This window comes from Aquarana catesbeiana, linkage group LG08, assembly GCF_042186555.1.
Source record: "Aquarana catesbeiana isolate 2022-GZ linkage group LG08, ASM4218655v1, whole genome shotgun sequence".
NCBI classification, from domain to species: domain Eukaryota; kingdom Metazoa; phylum Chordata; class Amphibia; order Anura; family Ranidae; genus Aquarana; species Aquarana catesbeiana.
The window spans coordinates 53,363,338-53,387,045 of NC_133331.1; the positions used below are offsets into that span (position 1 = coordinate 53,363,338).

The window sequence follows — 23,708 nt, forward strand, 5'->3', positions numbered from 1 at the left end:
TCTATTAGCTTTTAGATGATCCCTGAAAACCCTTCTCTTCAGAGAAACCTACCCTACCCACACCTAACAACTGTATGTCTATTTTCTCCATCAGCTCATCCCCCACAGTTATTACCTTTTGTATCACTTGACCCTCCCTTCTAGATTGTAAGCTCTAACGAGCAGGGCCCTCTGATTCCTCCTGTATTGAATTGTATTGTAACTGTACTGTCTGCGCTCATGTTGTACAGTGCTGTACAAACTGTTGGCACTATATAAATCCTGTATAATAATAATAAAATAAATATTTTTTAATGCAATCTATAGACAAAAATAAGATTTTTTTTCCCGGCGGTGATATTGTCAGTAAAAGAAATATTTTGTAATGCAATCTATAGACAAAAAAAATATATTTTTTTTTTCCGGGGGTGATATTGTCAGCAGATTAAATATTTTTTAATGCAATCTATAGACAAAAATACGATTTTTTTCCCGACTTGCTCAAATTGATTTGGTTATGTTAGTGAATTGAGTTGACTCTGCATAAGTTTGTACTGGAATTTTATGTGTATCATAAAACTTATCAATGAAAATTGTTGGAAAAGAAAAAGTCTTTCCTCTAGATATACTTTAATATTATAATACTCTTTATTTTTATTTATTTTTTTAGCTCCCCCACTTTGAGGTGACCCATAGTGGAGCTCAGTGCCCGATAGAGGGCACTCTAGTTGCTGCTAGTCCGCTTGTCTCCGCCCTCTCAGGTACTCTGCTCGGCTGATCCCCCCTCCGCCCCTCAATCCTAATGATCGGGCCAGTCCCTCCCTTTTGAAGCATTGACAGCGGTACGGCTCCTCCCATTTCGGTCACCTTGCAGTGCAGTCGGAGGTGCTCTCTGACGTCAGCGGGATTCTATGTGCTGATTGGAGGTGAGCGCTGCAGAATGTGACGGCACGGCGGCCATCTTTGTTGATGTGTCAGAGTCGGGGATGGATCTGCAGTGAGGGGACACCGGCAGGTGAGAGAGGAGCACCATAGACACCGAGCTACACCGTGTACCGGGGGGTCATTGTCAGGGCAGGGTGGGGAACGGGGCTGAGTACCGGAGGAGATAATAGTGATTATATATATATATATATATACCACAGGACGTACGGGCAGTGCGACCGGACTGGGGGAGGGAGACTGGCACTGAGTGATATGAAGGGGGGGGGGGTGACTGGCACTGAGTGATATGAAGGGGGGGGGGGGACTGGCACTGAGTGATATGAAGGGGGGGGGGGGGGAGACTGGCACTGAGTGATATGAAGGGGGGGGGACTGGCACTGAGTGATATGAAGGGGGGGGGGGAGACTGGCACTGAGTGATATGAAGGGGGGGAGACTGGCACTGAGTGATATGAAGGGGGGGGGACTGGCACTGAGTGATATGAAGGGGGGGGGAGACTGGCACTGAGTGATATGAAGGGGGGGGGGGACTGGCACTGAGTGATATGAAGGGGGGGGGACTGGCACTGAGTGATATGAAGGGGGGGGGGGACTGGCACTGAGTGATATGAAGGGGGGGGACTGGCACTGAGTGATATGAAGGGGGGGGGGGACTGGCACTGAGTGATATGAAGAGGGGGGGAACGGCACTGAGTGATATGAAGGGGGGGGGGAGACTGGCACTGAGTGATATGAAGGGGGGGGGGGAGACTGGCACTGAGTGATATGAAGGGGGGGGGGGGGAGACTGGCACTGAGTGATATGAAGGGGGGGGGGAGACTGGCACTGAGTGATATGAAGGGGGGGGGGGAGACTGGCACTGAGTGATATGAAGGGGGGGGGGGGAGACTGGCACTGAGTGATATGAAGGGGGGGGGGGAGACTGGCACTGAGTGATATGAAGGGGGGGGGGGACTGGCACTGAGTGATATGAAGGGGGGGGGGAGACTGGCACTGAGTGATATGAAGGGGGGGGGGAGACTGGCACTGAGTGATATGAAGGGGGGGGGACTGGCACTGAGTGATATGAAGGGGGGGGGACTGGCACTGAGTGATATGAGGGGGGGGGAGACTGGCACTGAGTGATATGAAGGGGGGGGGAGACTGGCACTGAGTGATATGAAGGGGGGGGAGACTGGCACTGAGTGATATGAAGGGGGGGGGGAGACTGGCACTGAGTGATATGAAGGGGGGGGGGGAGACTGGCACTGAGTGATATGAAGGGGGGGGGGGAGACTGGCACTGAGTGATATGAAGGGGGGGGTGACTGGCACTGAGTGATATGAAGGGGGGGGGGGGAGACTGGCACTGAGTGATATGAAGGGGGGGGGGAGACTGGCACTGAGTGATATGAAGGGGGGGGGGGAGACTGGCACTGAGTGATATGAAGGGGGGGGGGGGGAGACTGGCACTGAGTGATATGAAGGGGGGGGGGTGACTGGCACTGAGTGATATGAAGGGGGGGGACTGGCACTGAGTGATATGAAGGGGGGGGAGACTGGCACTGAGTGATATGAAGGGGGGGGGGAGACTGGCACTGAGTGATATGAAGGGGGGGGGAGACTGGCACTGAGTGATATGAAGGGGGGGGGAGACTGGCACTGAGTGATATGAAGGGGGGGGGAGACTGGCACTGAGTGATATGAAGGGGGGGGGGAGACTGGCACTGAGTGATATGAAGGGGGGGGGAGACTGGCACTGAGTGATATGAAGGGGGGGGGGGAGACTGGCACTGAGTGATATGAAGGGGGGGGGGACTGGCACTGAGTGATATGAAGGGGGGGGAGACTGGCACTGAGTGATATGAAGGGGGGGGGGGGACTGGCACTGAGTGATATGAAGGGGGGGGGACTGGCACTGAGTGATATGAGGGGGGGGGGAGACTGGCACTGAGTGATATGAAGGGGGGGGGAGACTGGCACTGAGTGATATGAAGGGGGGGGGGGGAGACTGGCACTGAGTGATATGAAGGGGGGGGGGAGACTGGCACTGAGTGATATGAAGGGGGGGGGTGACTGGCACTGAGTGATATTAAGGGGGGGGGGAGACTGGCACTGAGTGATATGAAGGGGGGGGGGAGACTGGCACTGAGTGATATGAAGGGGGGGGGGAGACTGGCACTGAGTGATATGAAGGGGGGGGGGGAGACTGGCACTGAGTGATATGAAGGGGGGGGGGGAGACTGGCACTGAGTGATATGAAGGGGGGGGGGAGACTGGCACTGAGTGATATGAAGGGGGGGGGGGTGACTGGCACTGAGTGATATGAAGGGGGGGGGAGACTGGCACTGAGTGATATGAAGGGGGGGGGAGACTGGCACTGAGTGATATGAAGGGGGGGGAGACTGGCACTGAGTGATATGAAGAGGGGGGGAGACTGGCACTGAGTGATATGAAGGGGGGGGGACTGGCACTGAGTGATATGAAGGGGGGGGACTGGCACTGAGTGATATGAAGGGGGGGGAGACTGGCACTGAGTGATATGAAGGGGGGGGAGACTGGCACTGAGTGATATGAAGGGGGGGGGGACTGGCACTGAGTGATATGAAGGGGGGGGACTGGCACTGAGTGATATGAGGGGGGGGGGGAGACTGGCACTGAGTGATATGAAGGGGGGGGGGGTGACTGGCACTGAGTGATATGAAGGGGGGGGGACTGGCACTGAGTGATATGAAGGGGGAGGGGGACTGGCACTGAGTGATATGAAGGGGGGGGGAGACTGGCACTGAGTGATATGAAGAGGGGGGGCGGAGACTGGCACTGAGTGATATGAAGGGGGGGGGGTGACTGGCACTGAGTGATATGAAGGGGGGGGGACTGGCACTGAGTGATATGAAGGGGGGGGGGGACTGGCACTGAGTGATATGAAGGGGGGGGGGGGAGACTGGCACTGAGTGATATGGGGGGGGAGATCTGACACTGAGTGATGTGGGGGACAGGAAGTCCGGAGTGCAGGAATGGGGTTGGTCAGGGGAGGTTGTGCTATCCAGCAGAATGAAGGTGGGATCCCTCTGGGAATTCCTGTACATGTTTGTACCAGGCAGTGATTGAGAAGAGGAAGTCTCTGGTGATTGTAGATGTGGGAAGTGTCTGTATGATTGATCACTCCACTCTTTGGTACCGCACCTTCAGCTGTATGGGGTGAAGCCCGGGGATGTCGTTCTGTCTGTCCGGGATGCCAGCGGTATTGGTATATCTCTAGCATTGTGTGACCCCCCCCCAACACCTGTCCATCATCATCCCCAGATGTTATTGACTGACATATTATTGATTCCAGGACATCAATATTCTCCATCATTTCTGGAAGCCATTGCATTTCTTCCCGGTATTGATTTTGTTGGGGTAAAAGGGAACTCTGAATATCATTGGTGGCACATGACATTCCTGTGATGTCATTGTAGAGGAGGAACAGCACATTGTGGGCTGCTAATGCCTCAGACACACTTTAAAGCTGGAGTATAATTGACCCGCCTAACAACAGGCTAACACTTTTTTTTTTTTTTAAATAAAGTTTTCTATTTTCATTACTTACCTTAGTTTAGAACCCAGTGAGGTCATCACTGGATCTCTGCTCTTCTCTATACAATGCAGATCATGGCTGGTGGGGGAGGGGCTGGCAGGGTGCTGTACATGGCTTTCTGAAAATATCACAGCACCCGGCCTCAGTACTCCTCTCCAGCCCTCAGTCCTCATACAAGCAGTGGGCTGGATCTTGGGAGGAGTTTTGCAAACAGCAAAATGCCTTGGTGGGTGGGTGTCAGCCTGGAGGAGTGGGTGTGCCTAGGTAGACTTTGAAATGAAGAAAAACGTGGGGAGACCGAGGACTGTGATGTGAAAAGAAATGGGAAAAATACCCTCTTATGGGATTTTGTATGAAACCAAAAACGAGAAATGTATAACCATTTATATATAAAACCACTTTTTATTACAAACTATAAAAAGACATAGCCTTGTTAAAGACACACGCGGCCATATTTAGGCCAAGATTGGACACAATCATATGGGATGTACTAAGGAGCAGACCCGCACAGCTTGATTTGTGTGAACAGCAGTGAGAAATGGGCCTTGTGTCATTTTTCCATGGTATGGGAATCTTTAGGATCCTAGGAAGTCATGATTCAGCCCTGCTCACAAGCGAGTGGATGTTGATATGGGCAGTCATCATGAGAAGTGGTAATATTTTTTGATAAATTCAAAGGCATCTAATCATTCCTGAGGAAGAGATCAATAAATCTAGAAACATGTTGGATGTATGATGCCCAAGCAAACTATCTGCTGAACATCAAATCCTTCAAAGAGGAGGATACTGTAGCTGCTGACTTTTAATATTAGGACACTTACCTGTCCAGGGATCCCGCAATGTCGGCACTCCAGATGATTTTCTGATTGGCTCTCGGGTGCTGCCGCCACCATTCATAGTAAGGGAAACCATCATTGAAGCCTTTTGGCTTCACAGCCAGTTCCCTACTGCGGATGTGCAAAACGCTCTGTTCTTTCTAACTGGCCTGGCGTCGGAGGAAGGAAGAGGGGGGCCGAACTTCCAAGGAATCTCACCACGGCGAGGTTCCCAGAAGTGGGGACAGGTACCTGTCAAAGGTACTTGCTCCCCCCCCAAAGGTGCCAAACGAGGCACCAGAGGGGGTAAGCAAACAAGCGGAATTTCCCTTTTTGTGTGGAGCTCTGCTTTAAGGAGGAGAGGTCCAGGTGAGTGTTGGCTTACCATTAAAATGCTGTTTTATTTTAAATCCTGCAAGAGTGCAAGGTAAAGCCATAATGTGCTAGTATGCATCGCATGCTAGCACATTATGTGAAACTTGGAACAAAGCCATCCAGTGGCGTGCTGACCATATGGGCTAGACAGCTTCTGATTGGTCAGCGCCGTACATGTGATAGTACTGACCAATTAGAATCCCTGTAGTCCATACGGTCATGCTGGGGGGGAGAGAGCCACTGGAGATGTGGGGAACAAAGCCATAGGAAAGGCAGGAGGAGCCCAAGCCGCAGATGTCCACAGTCGAATGGGGAGCCAGAGCTGGTGGGACCCGTCATGCAGGGAAGTTTCCCGCACCGCTCCTGTGTGAACTTAAGCTCAAAATCACTATGACAAGTCTGGGTTCACACAGGAGAGCGGCGCCATAAACCGCATGTGATTCGGACAGGAATCGCACCGCATTAAATGTTCAAATCGCATGCAGTTCTTTGCAGTGCGCTTTGCGCCCATTCATGTATGGACGCAAATCGCATCACAACGTATCTGATTCAGGTATCAGGAGCATTTTCACGAGTATAAGTACCCGTGAAAATACTCAGTATGGACATCAGTGCTTCCCTAGTGCTCAGTAGGTTTGAGGTCAGAGTTCGTCCAGGCCACTATAGTTCCTCCACACCAAACAGGTCACACCATGGTTTTAATTCACTAAAACTGGAGAGTGCACAATCTGGTGCAGCTCTGCATAGAAACCAATCAGCTTCCAGGTTGTTTTTGTCAAAGTTTTTAACCCCTCGACGCCTAAGCCCTTTTCTGACATTTGTTTCTTGCAAGTTAAAATCAATATTTTTTGCTAGAAAATTGCTCAACATTATTATATATATATATATATATATATATATATATATATATATATATATATATATATATATATATATATATATATATATATATATATATATATATATATATATATATATATATATATATATATATATATTTTTAGCAGAGAACCTAGAGAATAAAATGGTGGTTTTTGCAATATTTTATGTCAAACTGTATTTGCGCAGCGGTCTTTCAAATGCAATAAAACAAAAATACGCTTTCATGAATTCAAAACCGTGACGTTGGCCCAATTGTTTTGTATAATGTGAAAGATGATGTTACGCCAAGTAAATAGATACCTAACATGTCATGCTTTAAAATTGCGCACACTTGTAGAATGGCGACAAACAAAGGTACTTAAAAAATCTCCACAGGCGGTGCTTTAAAAAAAATGTAATGGTTACCTGTTTAGAGTTACAGAGGAGGTATTGTGCTAGAGTTATTGCTCTCACTCTAACGATCGCAGCGATACCTCACATGTGTGGTTTAAACACTGTTTACATTTACGTTGCGAGTTGCGTATGCATTCGCTTCTGCGCGTCAGCACGGAGGGATGGGGGCGCTTAAAATTTTATTTATTTTACACTGTCTCTTTAAAAAAAACAAAAAAATTTTTTGATCATTTTTATTGCTGTCATAAGGAATGTAAGCATCCATTGTGACAGCAATAGTCAACTTGTCAGGTATTTTTTTGGAGGGATCTGGGATCTTTAAGACCTCAAATCCCTTTTCTGCACTTAAAAGCATTCATAACGCCAAGTTTGGTTGTTTTGAATGCTGATTTTTTTTTTTTTTTTAAATCTGGCGCCTTTAGGGTTTCAGTTAACCAGAAGTGATGTCATGACGTCACTTCCGGGTTACTCGATCCAAGACCCGATCAAAGACGATTCCAGGGGCGGGCCGCGGAAGGCTGTTTACCTGCACCGACTTCTCATTCCTCTTACCAAGTATTGGAGAGTGACCTGATTGGTCCCCCATTTTTCGTAATTTACTGTATATGTATGTAGGTGGTGTGTTATTCGTGCTTTAAGGCATTTTTGTGAATAGTCGATGAATTTTAATGCAATTGTCTTGTATGTTTTTGTAATTAATTTTATTTGTAATTCATATCTGTGTTTTGCCTATAAAGTCCATCATCTACAAACCTACTAGGGTTGCACCGATACTAGTATCAGTATCTGTGCCGATACCGAGTATTTGCACAAGTATCGGTACTCGTGCATATGCACCGCTCGGCTCTAAATTGGAGCTGTCAAAAAAAAAAAAAAGCAGCTGTTGGTTTATTACCAACATTGCTCAGCCCTGAAACACTACAATAAAAAGAAACATTGTTTCTTTTTGTATATTTCTGTTTCTTCGGCCCCTTTCACATGAGGCGGACTCCGTTTCTACGGAGCCCGCCTCGGTCCACCGGCTCAGCGGGAGATCAGTCCGTTGATCTCCGCTGAGCCGGCGGATGACAGGTCCCTCTCTGCTCACTGAGCGGGGAGGGGCTTGTCAGGCGCCGCTGCCGCCTATGGAGGGATCGGACGAAAACGGACAGCGTGTTCGTTTTCGTCAGATCTCACCCGATCCGATCCGCCAGCGACGGACCTGGATGTAGAGCCATCCGTCTGCTTTTAGCAGATCGGACGGGGTCGGATGTCAGCGGACATGTCTCCGCTGACATCCGACGCTCCATAGGCTAACATGGATCGCCCGTTCAGGTCCGCCGTCGAAACTGACAGGCGGACCTGAACGGTCCGATCGTGTGAAAGGGGCCTTCATCTGCAGATCAAAGGGATGAACAAATGTTTCTCTGTTTAACCCCTTAATAACCCTTAATTTACTCTAATCAGCCTTAATTAACTCCATATTCTCCTCCATTTAATTATTATTTTCCTGCTTTTTTTTGTTTGCTTTGTTAGTGAATATTTTTACACATATATATATTTACACATTTCACATTGAAAAGGCACTAAATTAAAAACAAAATCTATTCATTTCATTTGTAAATGATTATTATTATTATACAGGATTTATATAGCGCCAACAGTTTACGTAGCGCTTTACAACTTGAGGGTAGACAGTACAAATACAATACAATTTGATACAGTAGGAATCAGAGGGCCCTGCTCCTTAGAGCTTACAATCTAAATAACTTTTCAATGCTTTGTACCATTGCTGACAGCTGATGTTAAAACAAAACAGTTGTGGTATGTATCGGTAATTGGTATCGGCAAGTAGTAAAAAAAAAAAAAAGTATTCTTTAAATCGATTATCGATTTAAATCTTGAATCGAGTTGAGAGGTCAAATCGATTCAAAATTTCAGCAAATTGATTTTTTTTTTTAGATTTTTCTTTTTTTTTTCACCAGGACTGGCGCTGACACCGCGCCGGTCCTGAGGAGCTGCGGGCAGGAGTACATGGTAGTCCGCGAGGCCGAAGCCGCGGCCTCTCCTAAAAACTCCTGCCCGCAGCTCCTCAGGACCGGCGCGGTGTCCATAAAAGAAAAAAACTCAATTCGATTCATTAATCGAGTTTTTTTTAAACAAATCGCAGATATTTTTTTTTTTTTTTGAGAAAATCGCCCAGCTCTAACTCGTAAAAAAAAATGGTATCAGTGCATCCCTAAAACCTACTCTTTAAAATACCTGCATCAGTTGTTATTACAAGAAAGCCGACCATTGGCCCTAAAAAAAAATGGTACTGGGGTGATGCGAGCAGCTACAGGCATTACCCGGTACAACCCGTTGCTTTACGTCGGCGTTTAGGGGTTGATTGAACAAGCTGAAGTTAGAATCTGATTGGCTACCATGTACAGCTGCACCAGATTTTGCACTCTCCAGGTTTAGTAAATCAACCCCCATGTCTTTATGGAGCTGGTTGTGTCCACGGGGTCACAGTCATTCCAGAGCAGAAAAGGACCTTTCCTAACCTGATACCACGAGGCTGGAAGAGCTCACTTGTGTAGATCTCTTTGTATGATGTAGTATAAATGGTACTAGTCACTGGAAACGCCTGAACTTGTGTTGGCCATATATTAGGTGTGATGGTCAGGTCATGGCACAGCATTGTCTTGTGACCGGTTCCCTTTAACTCGTGTTATTGCTAAAACATGTCGCCGGTATTTCCCTGATCCTGACAAGCTGTACTTGTTTGCTCTGGCACAGGAGCTCTTTTGTACGAGGATAATAAGAGTTTGTTGGCTCGTCCTCCTTCGTCTCGGAGCCTGCTCGGATAATTGCTTTCCGTGGGGCGGAAGTCCACATACAAACAAAGCTACAACAGCATATTCCATTCTGTTTAGATAATTACTGCAGCAACTGTGACAAGGCCGCATGGAATTCTCATTGCTGCATTCCTACAGCGAGTGTCAGAGAAATGGGGCTCCAATCGCTGCAGAGGACGGGCGCTTGTACATCAGGTTTTATCACCTAGATAGAAAATGCTGTCATAGAAATGTCAGTGTTACTCAGTATTAATCTGCTTCCTCTACAGGTTTGGTATACACAGCGCTGATTGACTGGGATTGGGCTTTTCTTTTAGCCCTCATGCACACAGGCTGTTAAAAAAACGTTATGAAAACGCCAGTATCTTTGCAGTGATTTTTTTTAAACTTTTTTCAGCTTTTTTCTGCGTTTTTGCAATAGCGTTTTTGAGCGTTTTTCCGCGTTAGCTTTTTTGAGCGTTTTTTTTTTTTTTCAATGGATCAAAAACGCTAAAAAACATTGGTGAATGGCGTTTTTGAGCGTTTTTCAGCGTTAGAGCGTTTTTACAGCTGAAAAACGTCTTTCAGAACCCACTGGTCCTGGGTTTTTTTTTACAGCTTAAAAACGCCTATGCCACTTGCAGCTCAAAAACGCCTAGGTGGGCATGAAGCCATAGACTAACATAGACAGGCCTTTTTAAGCTGCAAAAAAAGCTCAAAAAAGCAGCTGTAAAAACGTCCGTGTGCATGAGGACTTAAGGTTTTTGTCCTAAATTGGAACCCCAAAAAAGTCATATAAACCTGCTCATTAAATTCTCCTTTAATGTGGTAATGGCCTTTCAAAAGTTATTTTCAATTCTTTGAAACCTATAGCTTTAATTAAAATGGTTGTAAAGGCAGGAGGCTTTTTACCTTATTACCTTCTCTGCATTAAAGTAAAAAAATCTTCTGAGTGCAGCTCCTCCCCATACTTGCCTGAGCCCGATCTCGATCCAGCAATGTGCATGGGAGCAGTGGCTCTCTCCGCTCTCATCCTCCTCATTGGCTCAGAGACAGCAGCAGGGCACATTGGCACCTGCTGCTATAAATCTCAGCCAGTGAGGAGTGAGCGGTGCCAGGGCCAAGCTGTGTTCTGTGTCTCTATGGGAGTGCATGCACCCACAGGTGCCTCCTATAACAAGTGGCTTGCTATGGTGGGTGCTCAGCGGGGTTGGCCAGGAGCATCGGGTATAAGAGGAGGGTCGGGGCTTCTCTGTGCACAACGGTTGCACAGCGCAGGTAAGTATAACGTGTATGGTATTAAACCGTGAAGGTCTTTACTGCAAGGATAGATTTTATTTTTCCATGCCATGGGGGACGTTTTAATTTTACTTCCTGTCCTGTAGACACAAAAGGAAATGCTCTCCAAAGTGATGGAAATCCATATAACTGTTGAAGGACTTCCCCTTTTATTCCTGTTTTGGGAACAACTCTAAATTGGTAGATTTCCCATTAACAATAATCACCAACACAAATTTATTGAGTAAATCTAAGGCCGGCCATACATCTTTCAAATGTTGGCCAGTTCAGCAGGAACCAGCCGAGATTCGAGCCATGTATAGGCAGGCTAACTGTACCAAGTTGATCAACAAACTTGGGTACAACCAGCCTGCCAGATTTTACACGCAATTTATTGCTAGCGGCTAGTATAACCGCTAGCAATAATCACTGCCTTCTCCCAGCAGGGGCTTTATCCCATCCCTTGACTCCCTTCCTGGGAGAATACAATGGCTCCACAGGAGGGATTCCTACATCAACACTGTCTGTGCTGATGGGGGAATCAAGCAAATTTCTTTCCTCCAACCCGTATTTGCAGGAAAGAAATTTGCACAGTATATGGCCAGCCTAAGGCCTCGTTCACACAGGAGTACTACTGTGTACACTTATGCAATGCCTAGTTAGCCTGCATGGGAATGCACAGGTAGTCCCATTTATGTCATGTGGGACATATTGGCTCCACCGTCACAGCCGCTGCTCCTAAGTGCAAACCATGTGCTTTCGGGGGCCGTGAATCTGTACCGACATGGCTGTCAGATTGGAAGCACTGGTTGTGTATGTGCAGCCATTGTGTCCCAATTGACAGGAATCGGACTGCCTGCATAGGGGTGCACAGGACACACGCGCACCCCACAATAGAGAGAGCCTCTCTATTTGTCCTGTTTTGCCATTTTTACCAAGTGAAATGTCACAAATTCAGGGATGTCACCAGACGAGGAGTAGAGAGACATTTTCCAATGGGAACGCTAGTTCTGGTAACAATAATGGATTCCCTCACTTCCTGTTTTGGCTATGGGACAGGAAGTGAAAGGAAATCTCCCCTATGGGACACAGATGGCAAAAAAAATGATTATTACCCTCCCTTACTCTATCCAGAATGGGGGGCGGAGTTTTGCCTATAGTTCCACTTGTTCTAGCTATGGGGAAGGAAGTGAAGGGAAATCTCCCCAATAATGCACAAAGGTTAAATTTAAAAAAAAAAAAATCTGACAGGAATTCTAACCCTCCCTTACTTTATCCAAAAGAAAAAGTTTTTTTTTTTTAAAGAAATTAAACAAAAAAAAATGGACACAGGGGGGCCCTTTACTACAATCCGCACCAACTGATTCTCCTGTGTAGCCCAAAGCATATTATTCCTTAGTGAATGCTTCTGTCTGGACAGTGTTACGGGGCACATTTTTTCATAGTCGTAGTACCCATGTTTATTAAGTTTTTTAAATTTTAGGTTGTTTTTTTAACCGGTATCTGTCATGGACCTCATTACAAAGCTTTTAGTACACGGGGGCTGTTTGCAGATTACAAATCAATTGCTTTGTGAAAAGTATACAATTTTGGCCGTTCATTGTGAGCATCACTATGTATATGAATAAAGTCTGTATGGCTGTTCTGTGTTTACCTTGAAATAATTGTTGATGATTGTGTTGCAGATCTACATTTTCTGAAGCTATGGAGGAACCTGGTGGTCTTTGTGAGGACAGTCCGACACCCCTGGATGACCAGTCTGTTGCCCCGAGCTGTAATGGCGATTTGGGAACAATAAAGGAACAGCAGCATATTGCAGAAGAAGAAGGCAGCAAACCTCAGGAGGAATCGGTCGGAGATTGCGGGCACTCATCAGAAGACACCGTTGAAATATGTGAACTTCAGCAGCCGGTCCAGCAGGAGCCAGAGGCTGGAACTGAGCCCTGTGACTCCGACTGTCCAGATTCTGTACAAGTAGCAGCGTTGCCTGAAACCTCATCGAATGAGGAAACGGAAAACGGCATTCCCGAAACTTCTCCTGACAAGGACACTCCAGATGTGAAGGACGATGTCACAGAGAGTTCAGACACAGAGAGTCCATTTAATACAATCAGCACCAAAGAACTCCTCTCCAAAATCCACCTTCCATTGTCTCAGGAGACTTTATTAGACGAGATTGAATCTGAGCTCCAGTCCACCGAAATGGAGCTTAAGCAGCAAAATGGACTGACGAAAGGTGGGCTGGCGCTTTCTGTGCTAGAGCACTGTGTCCAGGAGAAGTATCTTCAGCAGGAGAATACCATCAGAAGGTGAATATGTCAAGTCCTTGTGCATTTAATGCTTATTGCTCGCTTTGCTGTGTTTAATGGGCATGGCAGGTCCAAGGGGTAGGCTAAGGAGGTGGCCACCTTGGGTACTTTGGCAGGAGCGGAGCATTAAATAATCAGGACCTGCAACTTATGCTGCTAAAGTAGTTCACAGCCCATGGGGGGTAGAAGGGGGCGCATATTGGTCTGTTCACCTTGGGTGCTAAAGGACCTTGTCCTGTTTAGGGGTTTGTTGATTTAAAGTGAACTTGGCCGCCGGATAAAAGCCTAATGCCCAAAAACTGTGTTTTTTTTTTTCCTCAGTGGAGAGGAGAAGTGTTACAACCTGTTAGCTTTTTAGTGCTGCTTTCAAGATTTATGAGTTCACTGGGATGAGAATTGAGGATGAATTATGCCAAAGGACATAGCTAGCAACTTGCAACTGCTAAAGGTTTTAACCCTTATCTATTTTAATAAAATCAGGTGCTTTCATTGCTCTCTGTATCCCTGTTAAAAAGATTCCTTTAGGCTGGGTTCACATCTGGTGGTGCGGTCCGTCCCTATTCACTGTTTCAGGTCTGAAGTTTTGCCTGAATTTGAACCTGAAGCAGACCAGGAAGATTCACCGGACCCTTCTGCAATTCGGACCGCAGCAGCCCCGGACGTGTGTGAACCGGCTCCATTAAGGGGCCGAACGGGGCCGAATCTATGCCTGAATTTGGCCCTTAAATGGAGCTAAAGACGCACAGAGTTTCTGTGCAGTGCGCTCCGCTGCCGCAACGGAGATATGTGATCCGGCTCCATAGGGAGCCGGTCACATGCTCCTGCTATGTGAATTGGATGTGTGGAATCCCGCATCTAATTCGCATAGGTGTGAACGGGGCCTGAGAGCTGGTCACACTCTCCTGTCATGCAAATTGGAGGCAGAGAAACCGCATCCAGTTCGCATCATTGTGAACCCGGCCTTAAAAGAGAAGTATGGGCAAAGCTTTGTTGGACATGTCTTTTCTGGGTCACAGGAGTGCCCTTATTTTTTGCTCTGCTGTGACCGAGTCAATTGAGCTAAAGCTTGCTGACAGCTAATGTCACAGAGCCACTCCTGACTTTGGAAGGACCCCAATAATATTGTTGGGATCCACCCCAATGCCTGATCGGCAGCTACCACACACGGCCGAGAGCCAGAGCCAGTGACCACTGGAGGAGCAGAGAGAAGGTGACTGACAGCTCTGAGCAGACCAGGAATTGTGCGATCAGCAGTCATGAGATTGCTCATTTCTTGGTGTTGGAGCTGATGTGGGACAACAATCTCCCTCTCCCTCCTAAACACTTCCCCTGTCACTGGATCCAGCATTGTCTGAGCTGCTGAACCATTCCTGTTTTCACAGGAGGCACTGAGGGCAGCTGTCAATCAAATTCCTGTGACTAGGGAGGGGGGAGTGTGTCTATGGACGTGTACAGCCTGGTCTGGGAGCACGCAAGGATGCCTCTATAGCACCCGGCTTGCTAGGAAGGAGCAGACAGCACCAGCAAGGGACTGCCAAAAGAAGTGTCTTTTTTTTTTTTTTAAATCCAGAAAATTTTATCTTTCAGTATCACTTTAAGGTTCGCGCCCCCCCCCCCCCCCCCCACGGGCTGTGTACTACTTCAGCAGCATAAGTAGCAGGTCCTGTTCTTTTTAGGCCTCTCTTCTGCTGAAGTGGAAAAAAAAACAAGCAGTGTTGAGAACTGTAATCCTATGCGGTATGTACATTGTACATTTCCTTTCCACTTGTTCATCTCCGATTACATAAAATTATTATTTAGATATGAAATTGATGAGCACATCAACAATGTTCCAGACATAAAGTCAAACTGAAAGTGCAGTGGCAATGAACAATGTAGAGCAAACCACAAGTGTACAAAACCTCCGAGAACGACTCTCAAGAAAATTCTGTTATGAGCAGTAAAGAAAAGCTGTTGGGGGCTTGTTGTTGTTTGACTGTTGTGTTCCCGGACCCTCGCAGCAGACAAGGGCAATCCTGGGTCAGTGTGTTTTTAGGCAGTCTCTCCTTTTTTAACTTAAGTCCCGGTTCACACTGATGCAGTGCAGGATTTGCAGCGATTCCTGTGCGCTTTCCACACCACATCACAATCGCACTCCCTTCATGCGAACAGCTGGGGGTGTGAATGTTAAGTTAGCGACACCCCAAAAAACAGTTCTAAAAACACAATTCGATTTAATTCCAGTCCGACAAGAAAAAAGGTGCATGCATCTTTCTCATGTGGGTGCGGTGTGAGTTGAGCCATACAAAATGAATAGCCTCAAATCGCACTGCAAAGAATCGCTTGTGATTTGAACAGGAATGCTGGGCGATTCTTGTCTGAATCACATGCAGTTCCCCACACAGCATCAGTGTGAACCCAGGCTGAAACTGAAGTATGGAGGGAGAGATGAGGGCGCTATGGTGAGGCTGGTTATCCTTGGTAGCAGTGGAGAGATGGCTCTGTGCTTTTCTATGCAATGCATGCAGATCATGTCTGGTGGGAGGGGCTGGCAGGGTGCTGTACACAGCTTCTTGAAAACATCACAGCACCCTGCCGCAGTACTCCTCAAGAGCCCTCAGTCCTGATGCAAGCAGCCTAAACACTCTTGTGAGGGGTTAAAGCGGATCTCCACCCAAAAAGGGCAAGCTCTGCTTGTCTGACGCCCCCCCCCCCCGCTGCCACATTTGGCACCATTTCTGGGAAAAGGGGGCAGGGGGGCACCTGGTTTTGACAAGTACCCAAACCCACTTCTGGCTCAGTTGATCGCAGTGAATTGATCCAACAGTTCGGCCCCCCTCCTTCCCCTGCAGCATTCTGGGACACTACACAGGTGCCAGAAGACTGCAGACCAATCACAATGTGCAGCATACTTCACGCATGCACAGTAGGGAACTGGCTGAGAAAGCCAGCACCCGAGAGCTGATTCAAGAATGGTAAGTACGTACGCCACTGGATATCCTAATATGAAAAATATTTGTAGCTACTGACTTTTACATTTTTTTTTTTTTTTTTTTTTTGGTGGGGGGTGGGTTGGAACTCTTCTTTAAGCAAATTTCAAGTATACCTTCATGGGCCAGTGACAGTCAGTGGGCATTCACTTTCAGGAGTGTCAGATACCTGTATTGTCTCTGCCACATACTGTGGCTACATCCTCCTACCTCAATGTTCCTGCTCTATATTGCAGTGATAAAGGTGACAACCACTTCCCCATTTGTATTAGTGTCACTGGGACAGGACATACATTTCAAAGTGTTTTGCATTTAAAGGAGTTGTAAAGGTAAAAGTTTTTTTCACCTTAATGCATTCTATGCATTAAGGTGAAAAAACATCTGACAATACCAGCCCCCCCCCCCCCCCCGCTTTACTTACCTGACCCCTCGAAAGTCCCGCGCTCGCCCCCGACATCCTCTTCGCCGCTCAGCCTGGCCGTTGATTGGACACAGTGGATGGACTGAAAGCAGCGCAGCCATTGGCTCGCACTGCTGTCAATCACATCTAATGACGCGACGCGGGGACGAGTGATTCAGTGAGCGGCTATGGCCTCCAGCTGCATCACGGGAGCGCACCCGCAAGTACTCAACACCATGCGAGGGAGCTTGCATGAAAGTGTTGAGTCCTTGTGGGGGGGGGGGCCGAGACAGCCGCCGAGGGACCCCAGAAGACCAGGTTCAGGGCCACTCTGTGCAAAATGAGCTGCACATTGGAGGTAAGTATAACATGTTTGTTATTTAACAAAAAAAAAAAAAATTTACTTTAGTCATCCTTCCTTTAAGAAAAAGGAAAAATTAGGAATGGTAAAAAGCTTCGATGTTAAACCTTTTTTCTAATTCTGGGACCCCTCTCTGAGCTGGGTGACTGAGATGAGTCGCAGCGTGGAAGCTGTGGTCAAATGAGATGGGTGGATGTCAGTCTGGAGAGGTGGGCGCCCCTAGGCAGGCTGTATTTGCATTCAGACCACCCTAAGTAACGCCTACATGGGATACTAATTGAAAGAACTGAAACCCAATGAGTGAGGCCAGGGACAGTCAAGACAGAGAGGAAAGAGCTAAATGATGCTGGACATCCTCCAGCCAGGAAATGAGGCGGACTCTATCTTGAGCTTGCTGCAGCTTCTAATGCATATTGTGAGAAGCTCACAGTGTGCAGTAAAATCAGAATTAAACAATTAAACAATGCCAGTACAGGAGAGGAGCTGGTACAAGTGTGTAAGACTTTTTATTTCTGACTGATGTAAAGGTGGTTGATGTTGCCGTTTCGGTGAAGACCTTATTACTTCATAGATATTTTGAAGTTTGAGTGTTTTCCTCAGAAGTGACTGTTGTGGATCTTCTCCAGAACGGATGGGGATGGGTACCTGCTATTGAAATCCTATTCTTATGAAGCAGTTTCCTCACCACAGCAGGTTTGCTGCAATGACAACACCTGAAATAAGAATTACCTGCATGACGATTCTTCCTTTTTTTTTTTGACAGCACAGGTAGTAGTCAGAAATGTTGAAAAATAAGCCCTTTTATCAACTGCGGGAAATGCTTGTTGGCTTATAATTTCGCAGTTGCTAAGGAGGGAAATCCTATCGATCTATCTCTATATACAGTGCCTTGAAAAAGTATTCATACCCCTTGACATTTTCCACATTTTGTCATGTTACAACCAAAAAAGTAAATCTATTTTATTGGGATTTTTGGTGATAGAGCAACACAAAGCGGCACAGAATTGTGAAGTGGAAGGAAAATGATAAATGGTTTTCAACATTTTTTTACAAATAAATATGTGAAAAGTGTGGTATGCATTTGTATTCAGCCCCCTTTACCCCGATACCCCTAACTAAAATCTAGTGGCACCAACAGCTGAAGTTAAACTTTGCAGAGCTCAGTGAGGAGAGCTCTGAGAGCTGATTGGAGGGAAGGGACAGGACACGCCCACCTGCACACAGGAACAGAGCTGAGGCTGTCAATCACCTGGAGGTCCCTCCACGTCACCATTTTTCTCTTGGTGTCAGGAAAACTTGTCAGAAGGGATTCATGCTGATAGCAGAGAAAGGAGGCAGCAGACAGAAATGACACTTAGGACGGCCATACAGCGTTCAAATCTTAGCTGGTTTAACAGGAACCGGACCAGATTCGAACCATGTATGGGCAGGCTGAATGTGCCAAGTTGATCAATCAATTTGGGTACAACCAGCATGCCAGGTTTTACCTGAGATTTTCGCTAGCGGCTGCTATAACCTCTAGTCTTCTCCCGGTGTGGACGGCTTCCGATTTCATGCATGAGGTTTACAACCACTTTAAAGGAAACCCCTCAGTATACTGCTGGTGCTATACAGGCTACAGCGATAAAATGCAGACGCCTGGCACTGCCAATACATACCTTTTTTATACAAGCCTTTCTAGTAGGGATGCACCGATACCAAGTATTTTGTCGAGTACATGCGAAAATTCTTCCAATACCGAAACTGATACTTTGCAGTGCGATTTGTGTCCATACAAAATGAATGGGCGCAAATCACACTGCAAAGAATATCATGCGATTTGTACTGGAATGCAGTGCGATTCCTCCTGTCCAAATCGCATGCAGTTTCCCGCACCGCTCTGTGAACCCGGGCTGAAATCACTATGACAAGGCTGAGTTCACACAGGGGCAGTGGGGGAAACTGCATGCGATTCAGACAGGAATCCCACTGCATTCCTGTTCAAATTGCATGCAATTCTTTTTGTAGTGTGATTAGCGCCCATTCATCTTGTATGGACACAAATCGCACACCAAAGTATTGGTACTTGGAATCGCTGAGTGCTTGACCAAAATTATCGGTACTCGCTGATAAAAATCCGGCATCGATGCAACCCTACTTCGTAGAGTATCTGTCGCCCTGAATTCTCTTGAGCTGTAACATGCGAATGTGGAGTAGTGGGAGTAGTAGGGGCTAGCCCGCCCCTTCCTATTTTTTGCAGGTTTCTGTTGGCCAGCTGTACCTTCCTGCTTAGTGATGAGCCAATAAGAATGTGCCACAGGGGAAGGGATAACCCTACCAAGTAGTGTCAAATTTTGCATGAGGCAACGACTGCTTTGTAGTTCCATATAGCTTTCAGTACCGCGAGGCTAGTGACCAGTTTATATTGTCAGAATGAATTGTAAGCAGCTACAGCCAGAATGCAGGGAGCTCCTCACATGGTCAGTGGGAGCGTACAGTACCTCCTGAAACACTGTGACCCACAACAAAAATGACAGAGGCCGCTCAAGGCTCCACCAGGTCCTCGTGCATGACAAACTGCTAGGACTGCCAACAAGGACAGGGCTCAACCCAGCTCAGAACATCAATGTAGGGAAAGGAAGTCCTAAAATACGCACATCACAGCAAAACCCTGTAAGGGGGTGTATGACAGCTTCAGCCCGGGCTCCAACCAGGCCACGCCCCCAATGTGTATCACTCCCCCATCGAAGCTTATTCAGAGGGATCCCAATGATTAGGCTCTGGGGGCGGAGTGATACACATTGGGGGGTGTGGCCTGGTTGGAGCCCGGGCTGAAGCTGTCATACACCTCCTTACAGGGTTTTGCTGTGATGTGCGAATTTTAGGACTTCCTTTCCCTACTGAAACACTGTGCTGTAGAAGACCTTTTCAACTGTGTGTGTGGGTAGTGTTGGTAGTATGATGGCCAATGGCATCGGCCTGCTGCAAGCAGGAGGAAGCACTGCCTCAGTCTCTTCTCCCTGTGATGGACTGTGACAATATAGTGTGGATGAGCAAGTTTGGGGTGGAGGAACATGAATGGCCTGCACAGAGTCCTGACCTCAACCCAATAGAACACCTTTGGTATGAATTACAGTGGAGACTGTGAGCCAGGCCTTCTCACCCAACATCAGTGCCTGACCTCACAAATGTTCTTCTGGAAGAATGGTCAAACATTCCCATAGACACACTCCTAAACCTTGTGGACAGCCTTCCCAGAAGAGTTGAAGCTGTTATAGCTGCAAAGGGTGGGCCAACTCAATATTGAACCCTACGGACTAAGCCTGGGATGCCATTAAAGTTCATGTGTGTGTAAAGGCAGGTGTCCCAATACTTTGAAAAAAGTGGTGTCTCTAAGCGATGCTGAACGTCCTCTAGCGTGAAAATTAGGTGAGTTCTTTCTGACTTGCTGCAGCTTCCAATGCACAGTGTGAGAAGCTCACAGTGTGCAGTGAAATCAGAGTAAGCTATTTCAGTACAGGAGCCTGTACAACCGTGCAAGACTGAAGGGAAGGCTGAGGTTCATATCCATCTGATGACAGGTCCACTTCCATTCAGACAGTCCCTCCAATATTGGAGCTAAACCTTTCCTCTGAAAGGCAATCTATAGAAGCAGTACAGAAAAGTCAACAAACTTTATCAGTGTGTAAATAAATGTGCCAGAACACTGTTGACTGTCACTGTGTATGTCTATGGGGTCAGCTGTGTTTCCTTATTACAGAAGGATTAACATGGTAACAAATCTAAGTCTAAATCATCATTAGTTTACCTCTCTCCGTACCACATGTAATCCAGAGGATGGCGGTAAAATTAATGGGAGGCGGATTAAAATGAGGAATCATTTTGATTGCGCTAATGCGTTTTTGTTGCCTCTTAGGACTGAGCGGGGGATGCACCAGATTTATGTATAGCGCCTCTTTACTCCATTATAAAGGATTTGGAGGATAGAAATTTACATTTTTCTTTTCCGTTTTAACCACTTGCTCTCCAGGGCCATTTTTCACATGCAGAATTTTGTTTGCTTGAAAATTACTTGTATTTCCTGAAAGCAGAGGTCCTGAGTAAATAAAATAAAATGGTGGCTGCTGCATTTTTTTTTTTTTTTTTTTTTTTTGTCACACAATTTTTACTTGAAAGTTAAACAAATACATTTTAGTTCACACAAACACAATATAATACCAATTTTTTTTTTTTTTTTGTTAAATATTAACTACTTTAAACCCCCTCCCCATGACCAGGCCATTTTTCTCAATATGGCACTGCCTTACTTTGACAATTGCGTACTGCAACACTGTAACCTAAACAACATTTGTTTTCCCACAAATAGAGATTTATTTTGGTGGTGTTTAGAGGGGAAAAAAAAAAACTTTTATTTTTTTACTTTCTGCTATAAAACATATCCAAAAAAAAGTAAAAAATCGAATTTCTTCATAAATATAGGCCAATATGTATTCTGCTACATATTTTTGGTAAAAAAAAAAATCATATTGGGCGTATATTGATTGGTTTGTGCAATAGTTATAGCATCTACAAACCATGGGATATGTACTGGAATTTTTATTTATTTATTACTAGTAATGGTGGCGATCAGTGACATTGTCTGGGAAGAGGTTAAAGTGATTGTAAAGTCTCTTATTTATATAGAAAAAAACAAAAACAAAAAACCTTATACACTTACCTGCTCTGTGTAGTGGTTTTGCACAGAGCAGCCCAGATCCTCCTCTTCTCGGGTTCCTCTTCAGTGTTCCTGGCCCCGCCCTCCTGCCAGGCTCCTCCACAACAAGCAGCTTGCTATGGGGGCTCCCGAGCCTCGGCTTCGTGTATCCATTCAGACACAAAACTGCGGTTCGGCACTAATGGCGCCGCTGCTGTGTCTCAGCCAATCAGGAGAGTCATGGATGGCCAAGGCACTCATTGACATCTCCGCATCGAGATGGGGCTCAGAGAAGTATTAGGGGGGCTGCTGCACACAAAATGCTTTTTATCTTAATGCAAAGAATGCATTAAGATAAAAAGCCTTCTGTGTGCCTAGCCAGTGTTTGTGTAAACAGGGTGGTGCTTTCACTAAGGCAAGTAATAGATTGTATTCCCTGCTTTGCAGGGAAAGAATATCCATTACTTCCCCACTGACAGGACAGGGCTCTGCCTTGTTTGCATAGGCAGCACTCTGTCATGTGTAAATTCTGGACGATCAGTTGATGCTGGCGGTAATCCATTGGCCGGCACCCACTGATCGACATCTATTGTGTTTAATCGCAGCACAGCCGGGTCGCTGGAAGTGTCAGATCCACGTACCTAGTATGTGATCCGGAACAGCAGAGCCGCCTTGCCGCTGTATATCTGTGTTATACGGCCAGCAAGCAGTTAACCACTAGCTCTCCTGGGCCATTCTTCACATACATGTTACATTCAGAATTTTGTTTGCTAGAAAATTGATTAGAACACACAAACATTATATATTTTCTGAAAGCAGAGGTCCTGGAGAATAAAATAGTGGATGTTCCATTTTTGTTTATTTTTTTTTTTTTGTCACGCAATTTGTTTTCACAATTGTTAATCAAATGCAGTTTCTCAGGAAAAAATATATCACCCAATTTTGTTTGGTAAAATTTTGAAGATGTCACGTCCAGTAAATAGATACCAAACAGTCCTCAGCGGGAGTATTAATTTGCAATAGCTGTGATCTCTAGCAGTTTCATGGAACATGTCCCCAGTCTCTGACAGTTTGACTCCAGTCTTCAACAACTCCTATAGCAGTCTACTCCTTCTTTTTTTTTTTTTTGTAGCAATACATATTATAAATATTGCATGGGACACTGTGGTGGTATCAAGAGTCGTACTTCTGGCCCCATATACCTTTTATATGTTGATAACGACTGCTTTAAGGTGATCATTATAGAGTTAATTGTGAACAATAATGCTAGAATTCTTGATCACTCATTTGCATGTATTTATATTACTATTACAATATACTTATTTACCTTTTTTAGTTATTGTTATTTTTGCCTTGTGATAGCTTTGGGCAGGTGACAGGTCCTCTTTGTACACAGTCCATATTCCCATCACATTTGTTCCTGGAATGAGCTCTCAAGGTACCGGGTGCTGTAGCGACCACCAGCTGGATACTGCAACGTCCAAACTTTTTATTTTATTTTTTTACTTTTTATAGAAGAAAGATCACATCACAATAGGTCCCCCTGATGTCTCCCTTGCCCCCTGAAGCAACTAACCAAGCACAGAACATGCTTGGTTAGCTGCTTCCCTGGCTGTAACATTTAGGGAATGACATCTCTTAAAGGGAAACTCCACTTTTGTGGGGAAAAAAAATGAGCAAATAAAAAAAATTTAACCTAGTATATATACAGTTGCGAAATAAATCACATTGTCATTGAATGGTATGTAAAATGACCTTTTCTTTTTAATCTGCAGCTGCTGTAATTTTATATAAAATGCAATATGGCAACCTGGAGGTGTTTTGTACACAGATGGTATACAGAACGTCCTCCAGATATGTAATTTCCTGCCTGTGTGATTGGCTCGCTGACTTTCCCAGAAGTCTGCACTAAGATACAAATCCGATTTTGATCATCCCCTGCAACAGAATGTCATTTTAGGTGAGGTACTCCCAA

The 23,708-nt window shown here is 46.0% G+C and overlaps 1 protein-coding gene across 1 annotated transcript in view; it reads left to right on the plus strand.

The window, feature by feature from the left end:
- The first annotated feature begins 881 nt into the window (after positions 1 to 881).
- The window catches only part of CCDC186 (coiled-coil domain containing 186), a 127,695-nt gene continuing 104,868 nt past the window's right edge, over positions 882 to 23,708 (plus strand). Inside the window, exons 1-2 of the mRNA XM_073595853.1 lie at positions 882 to 994; positions 12,708 to 13,331. Coding sequence (XP_073451954.1) covers positions 12,727 to 13,331 — 605 coding nt within the window. The 5' untranslated portion in view covers positions 882 to 994; positions 12,708 to 12,726. The remainder of the gene's footprint in view (positions 995 to 12,707; positions 13,332 to 23,708) is intronic.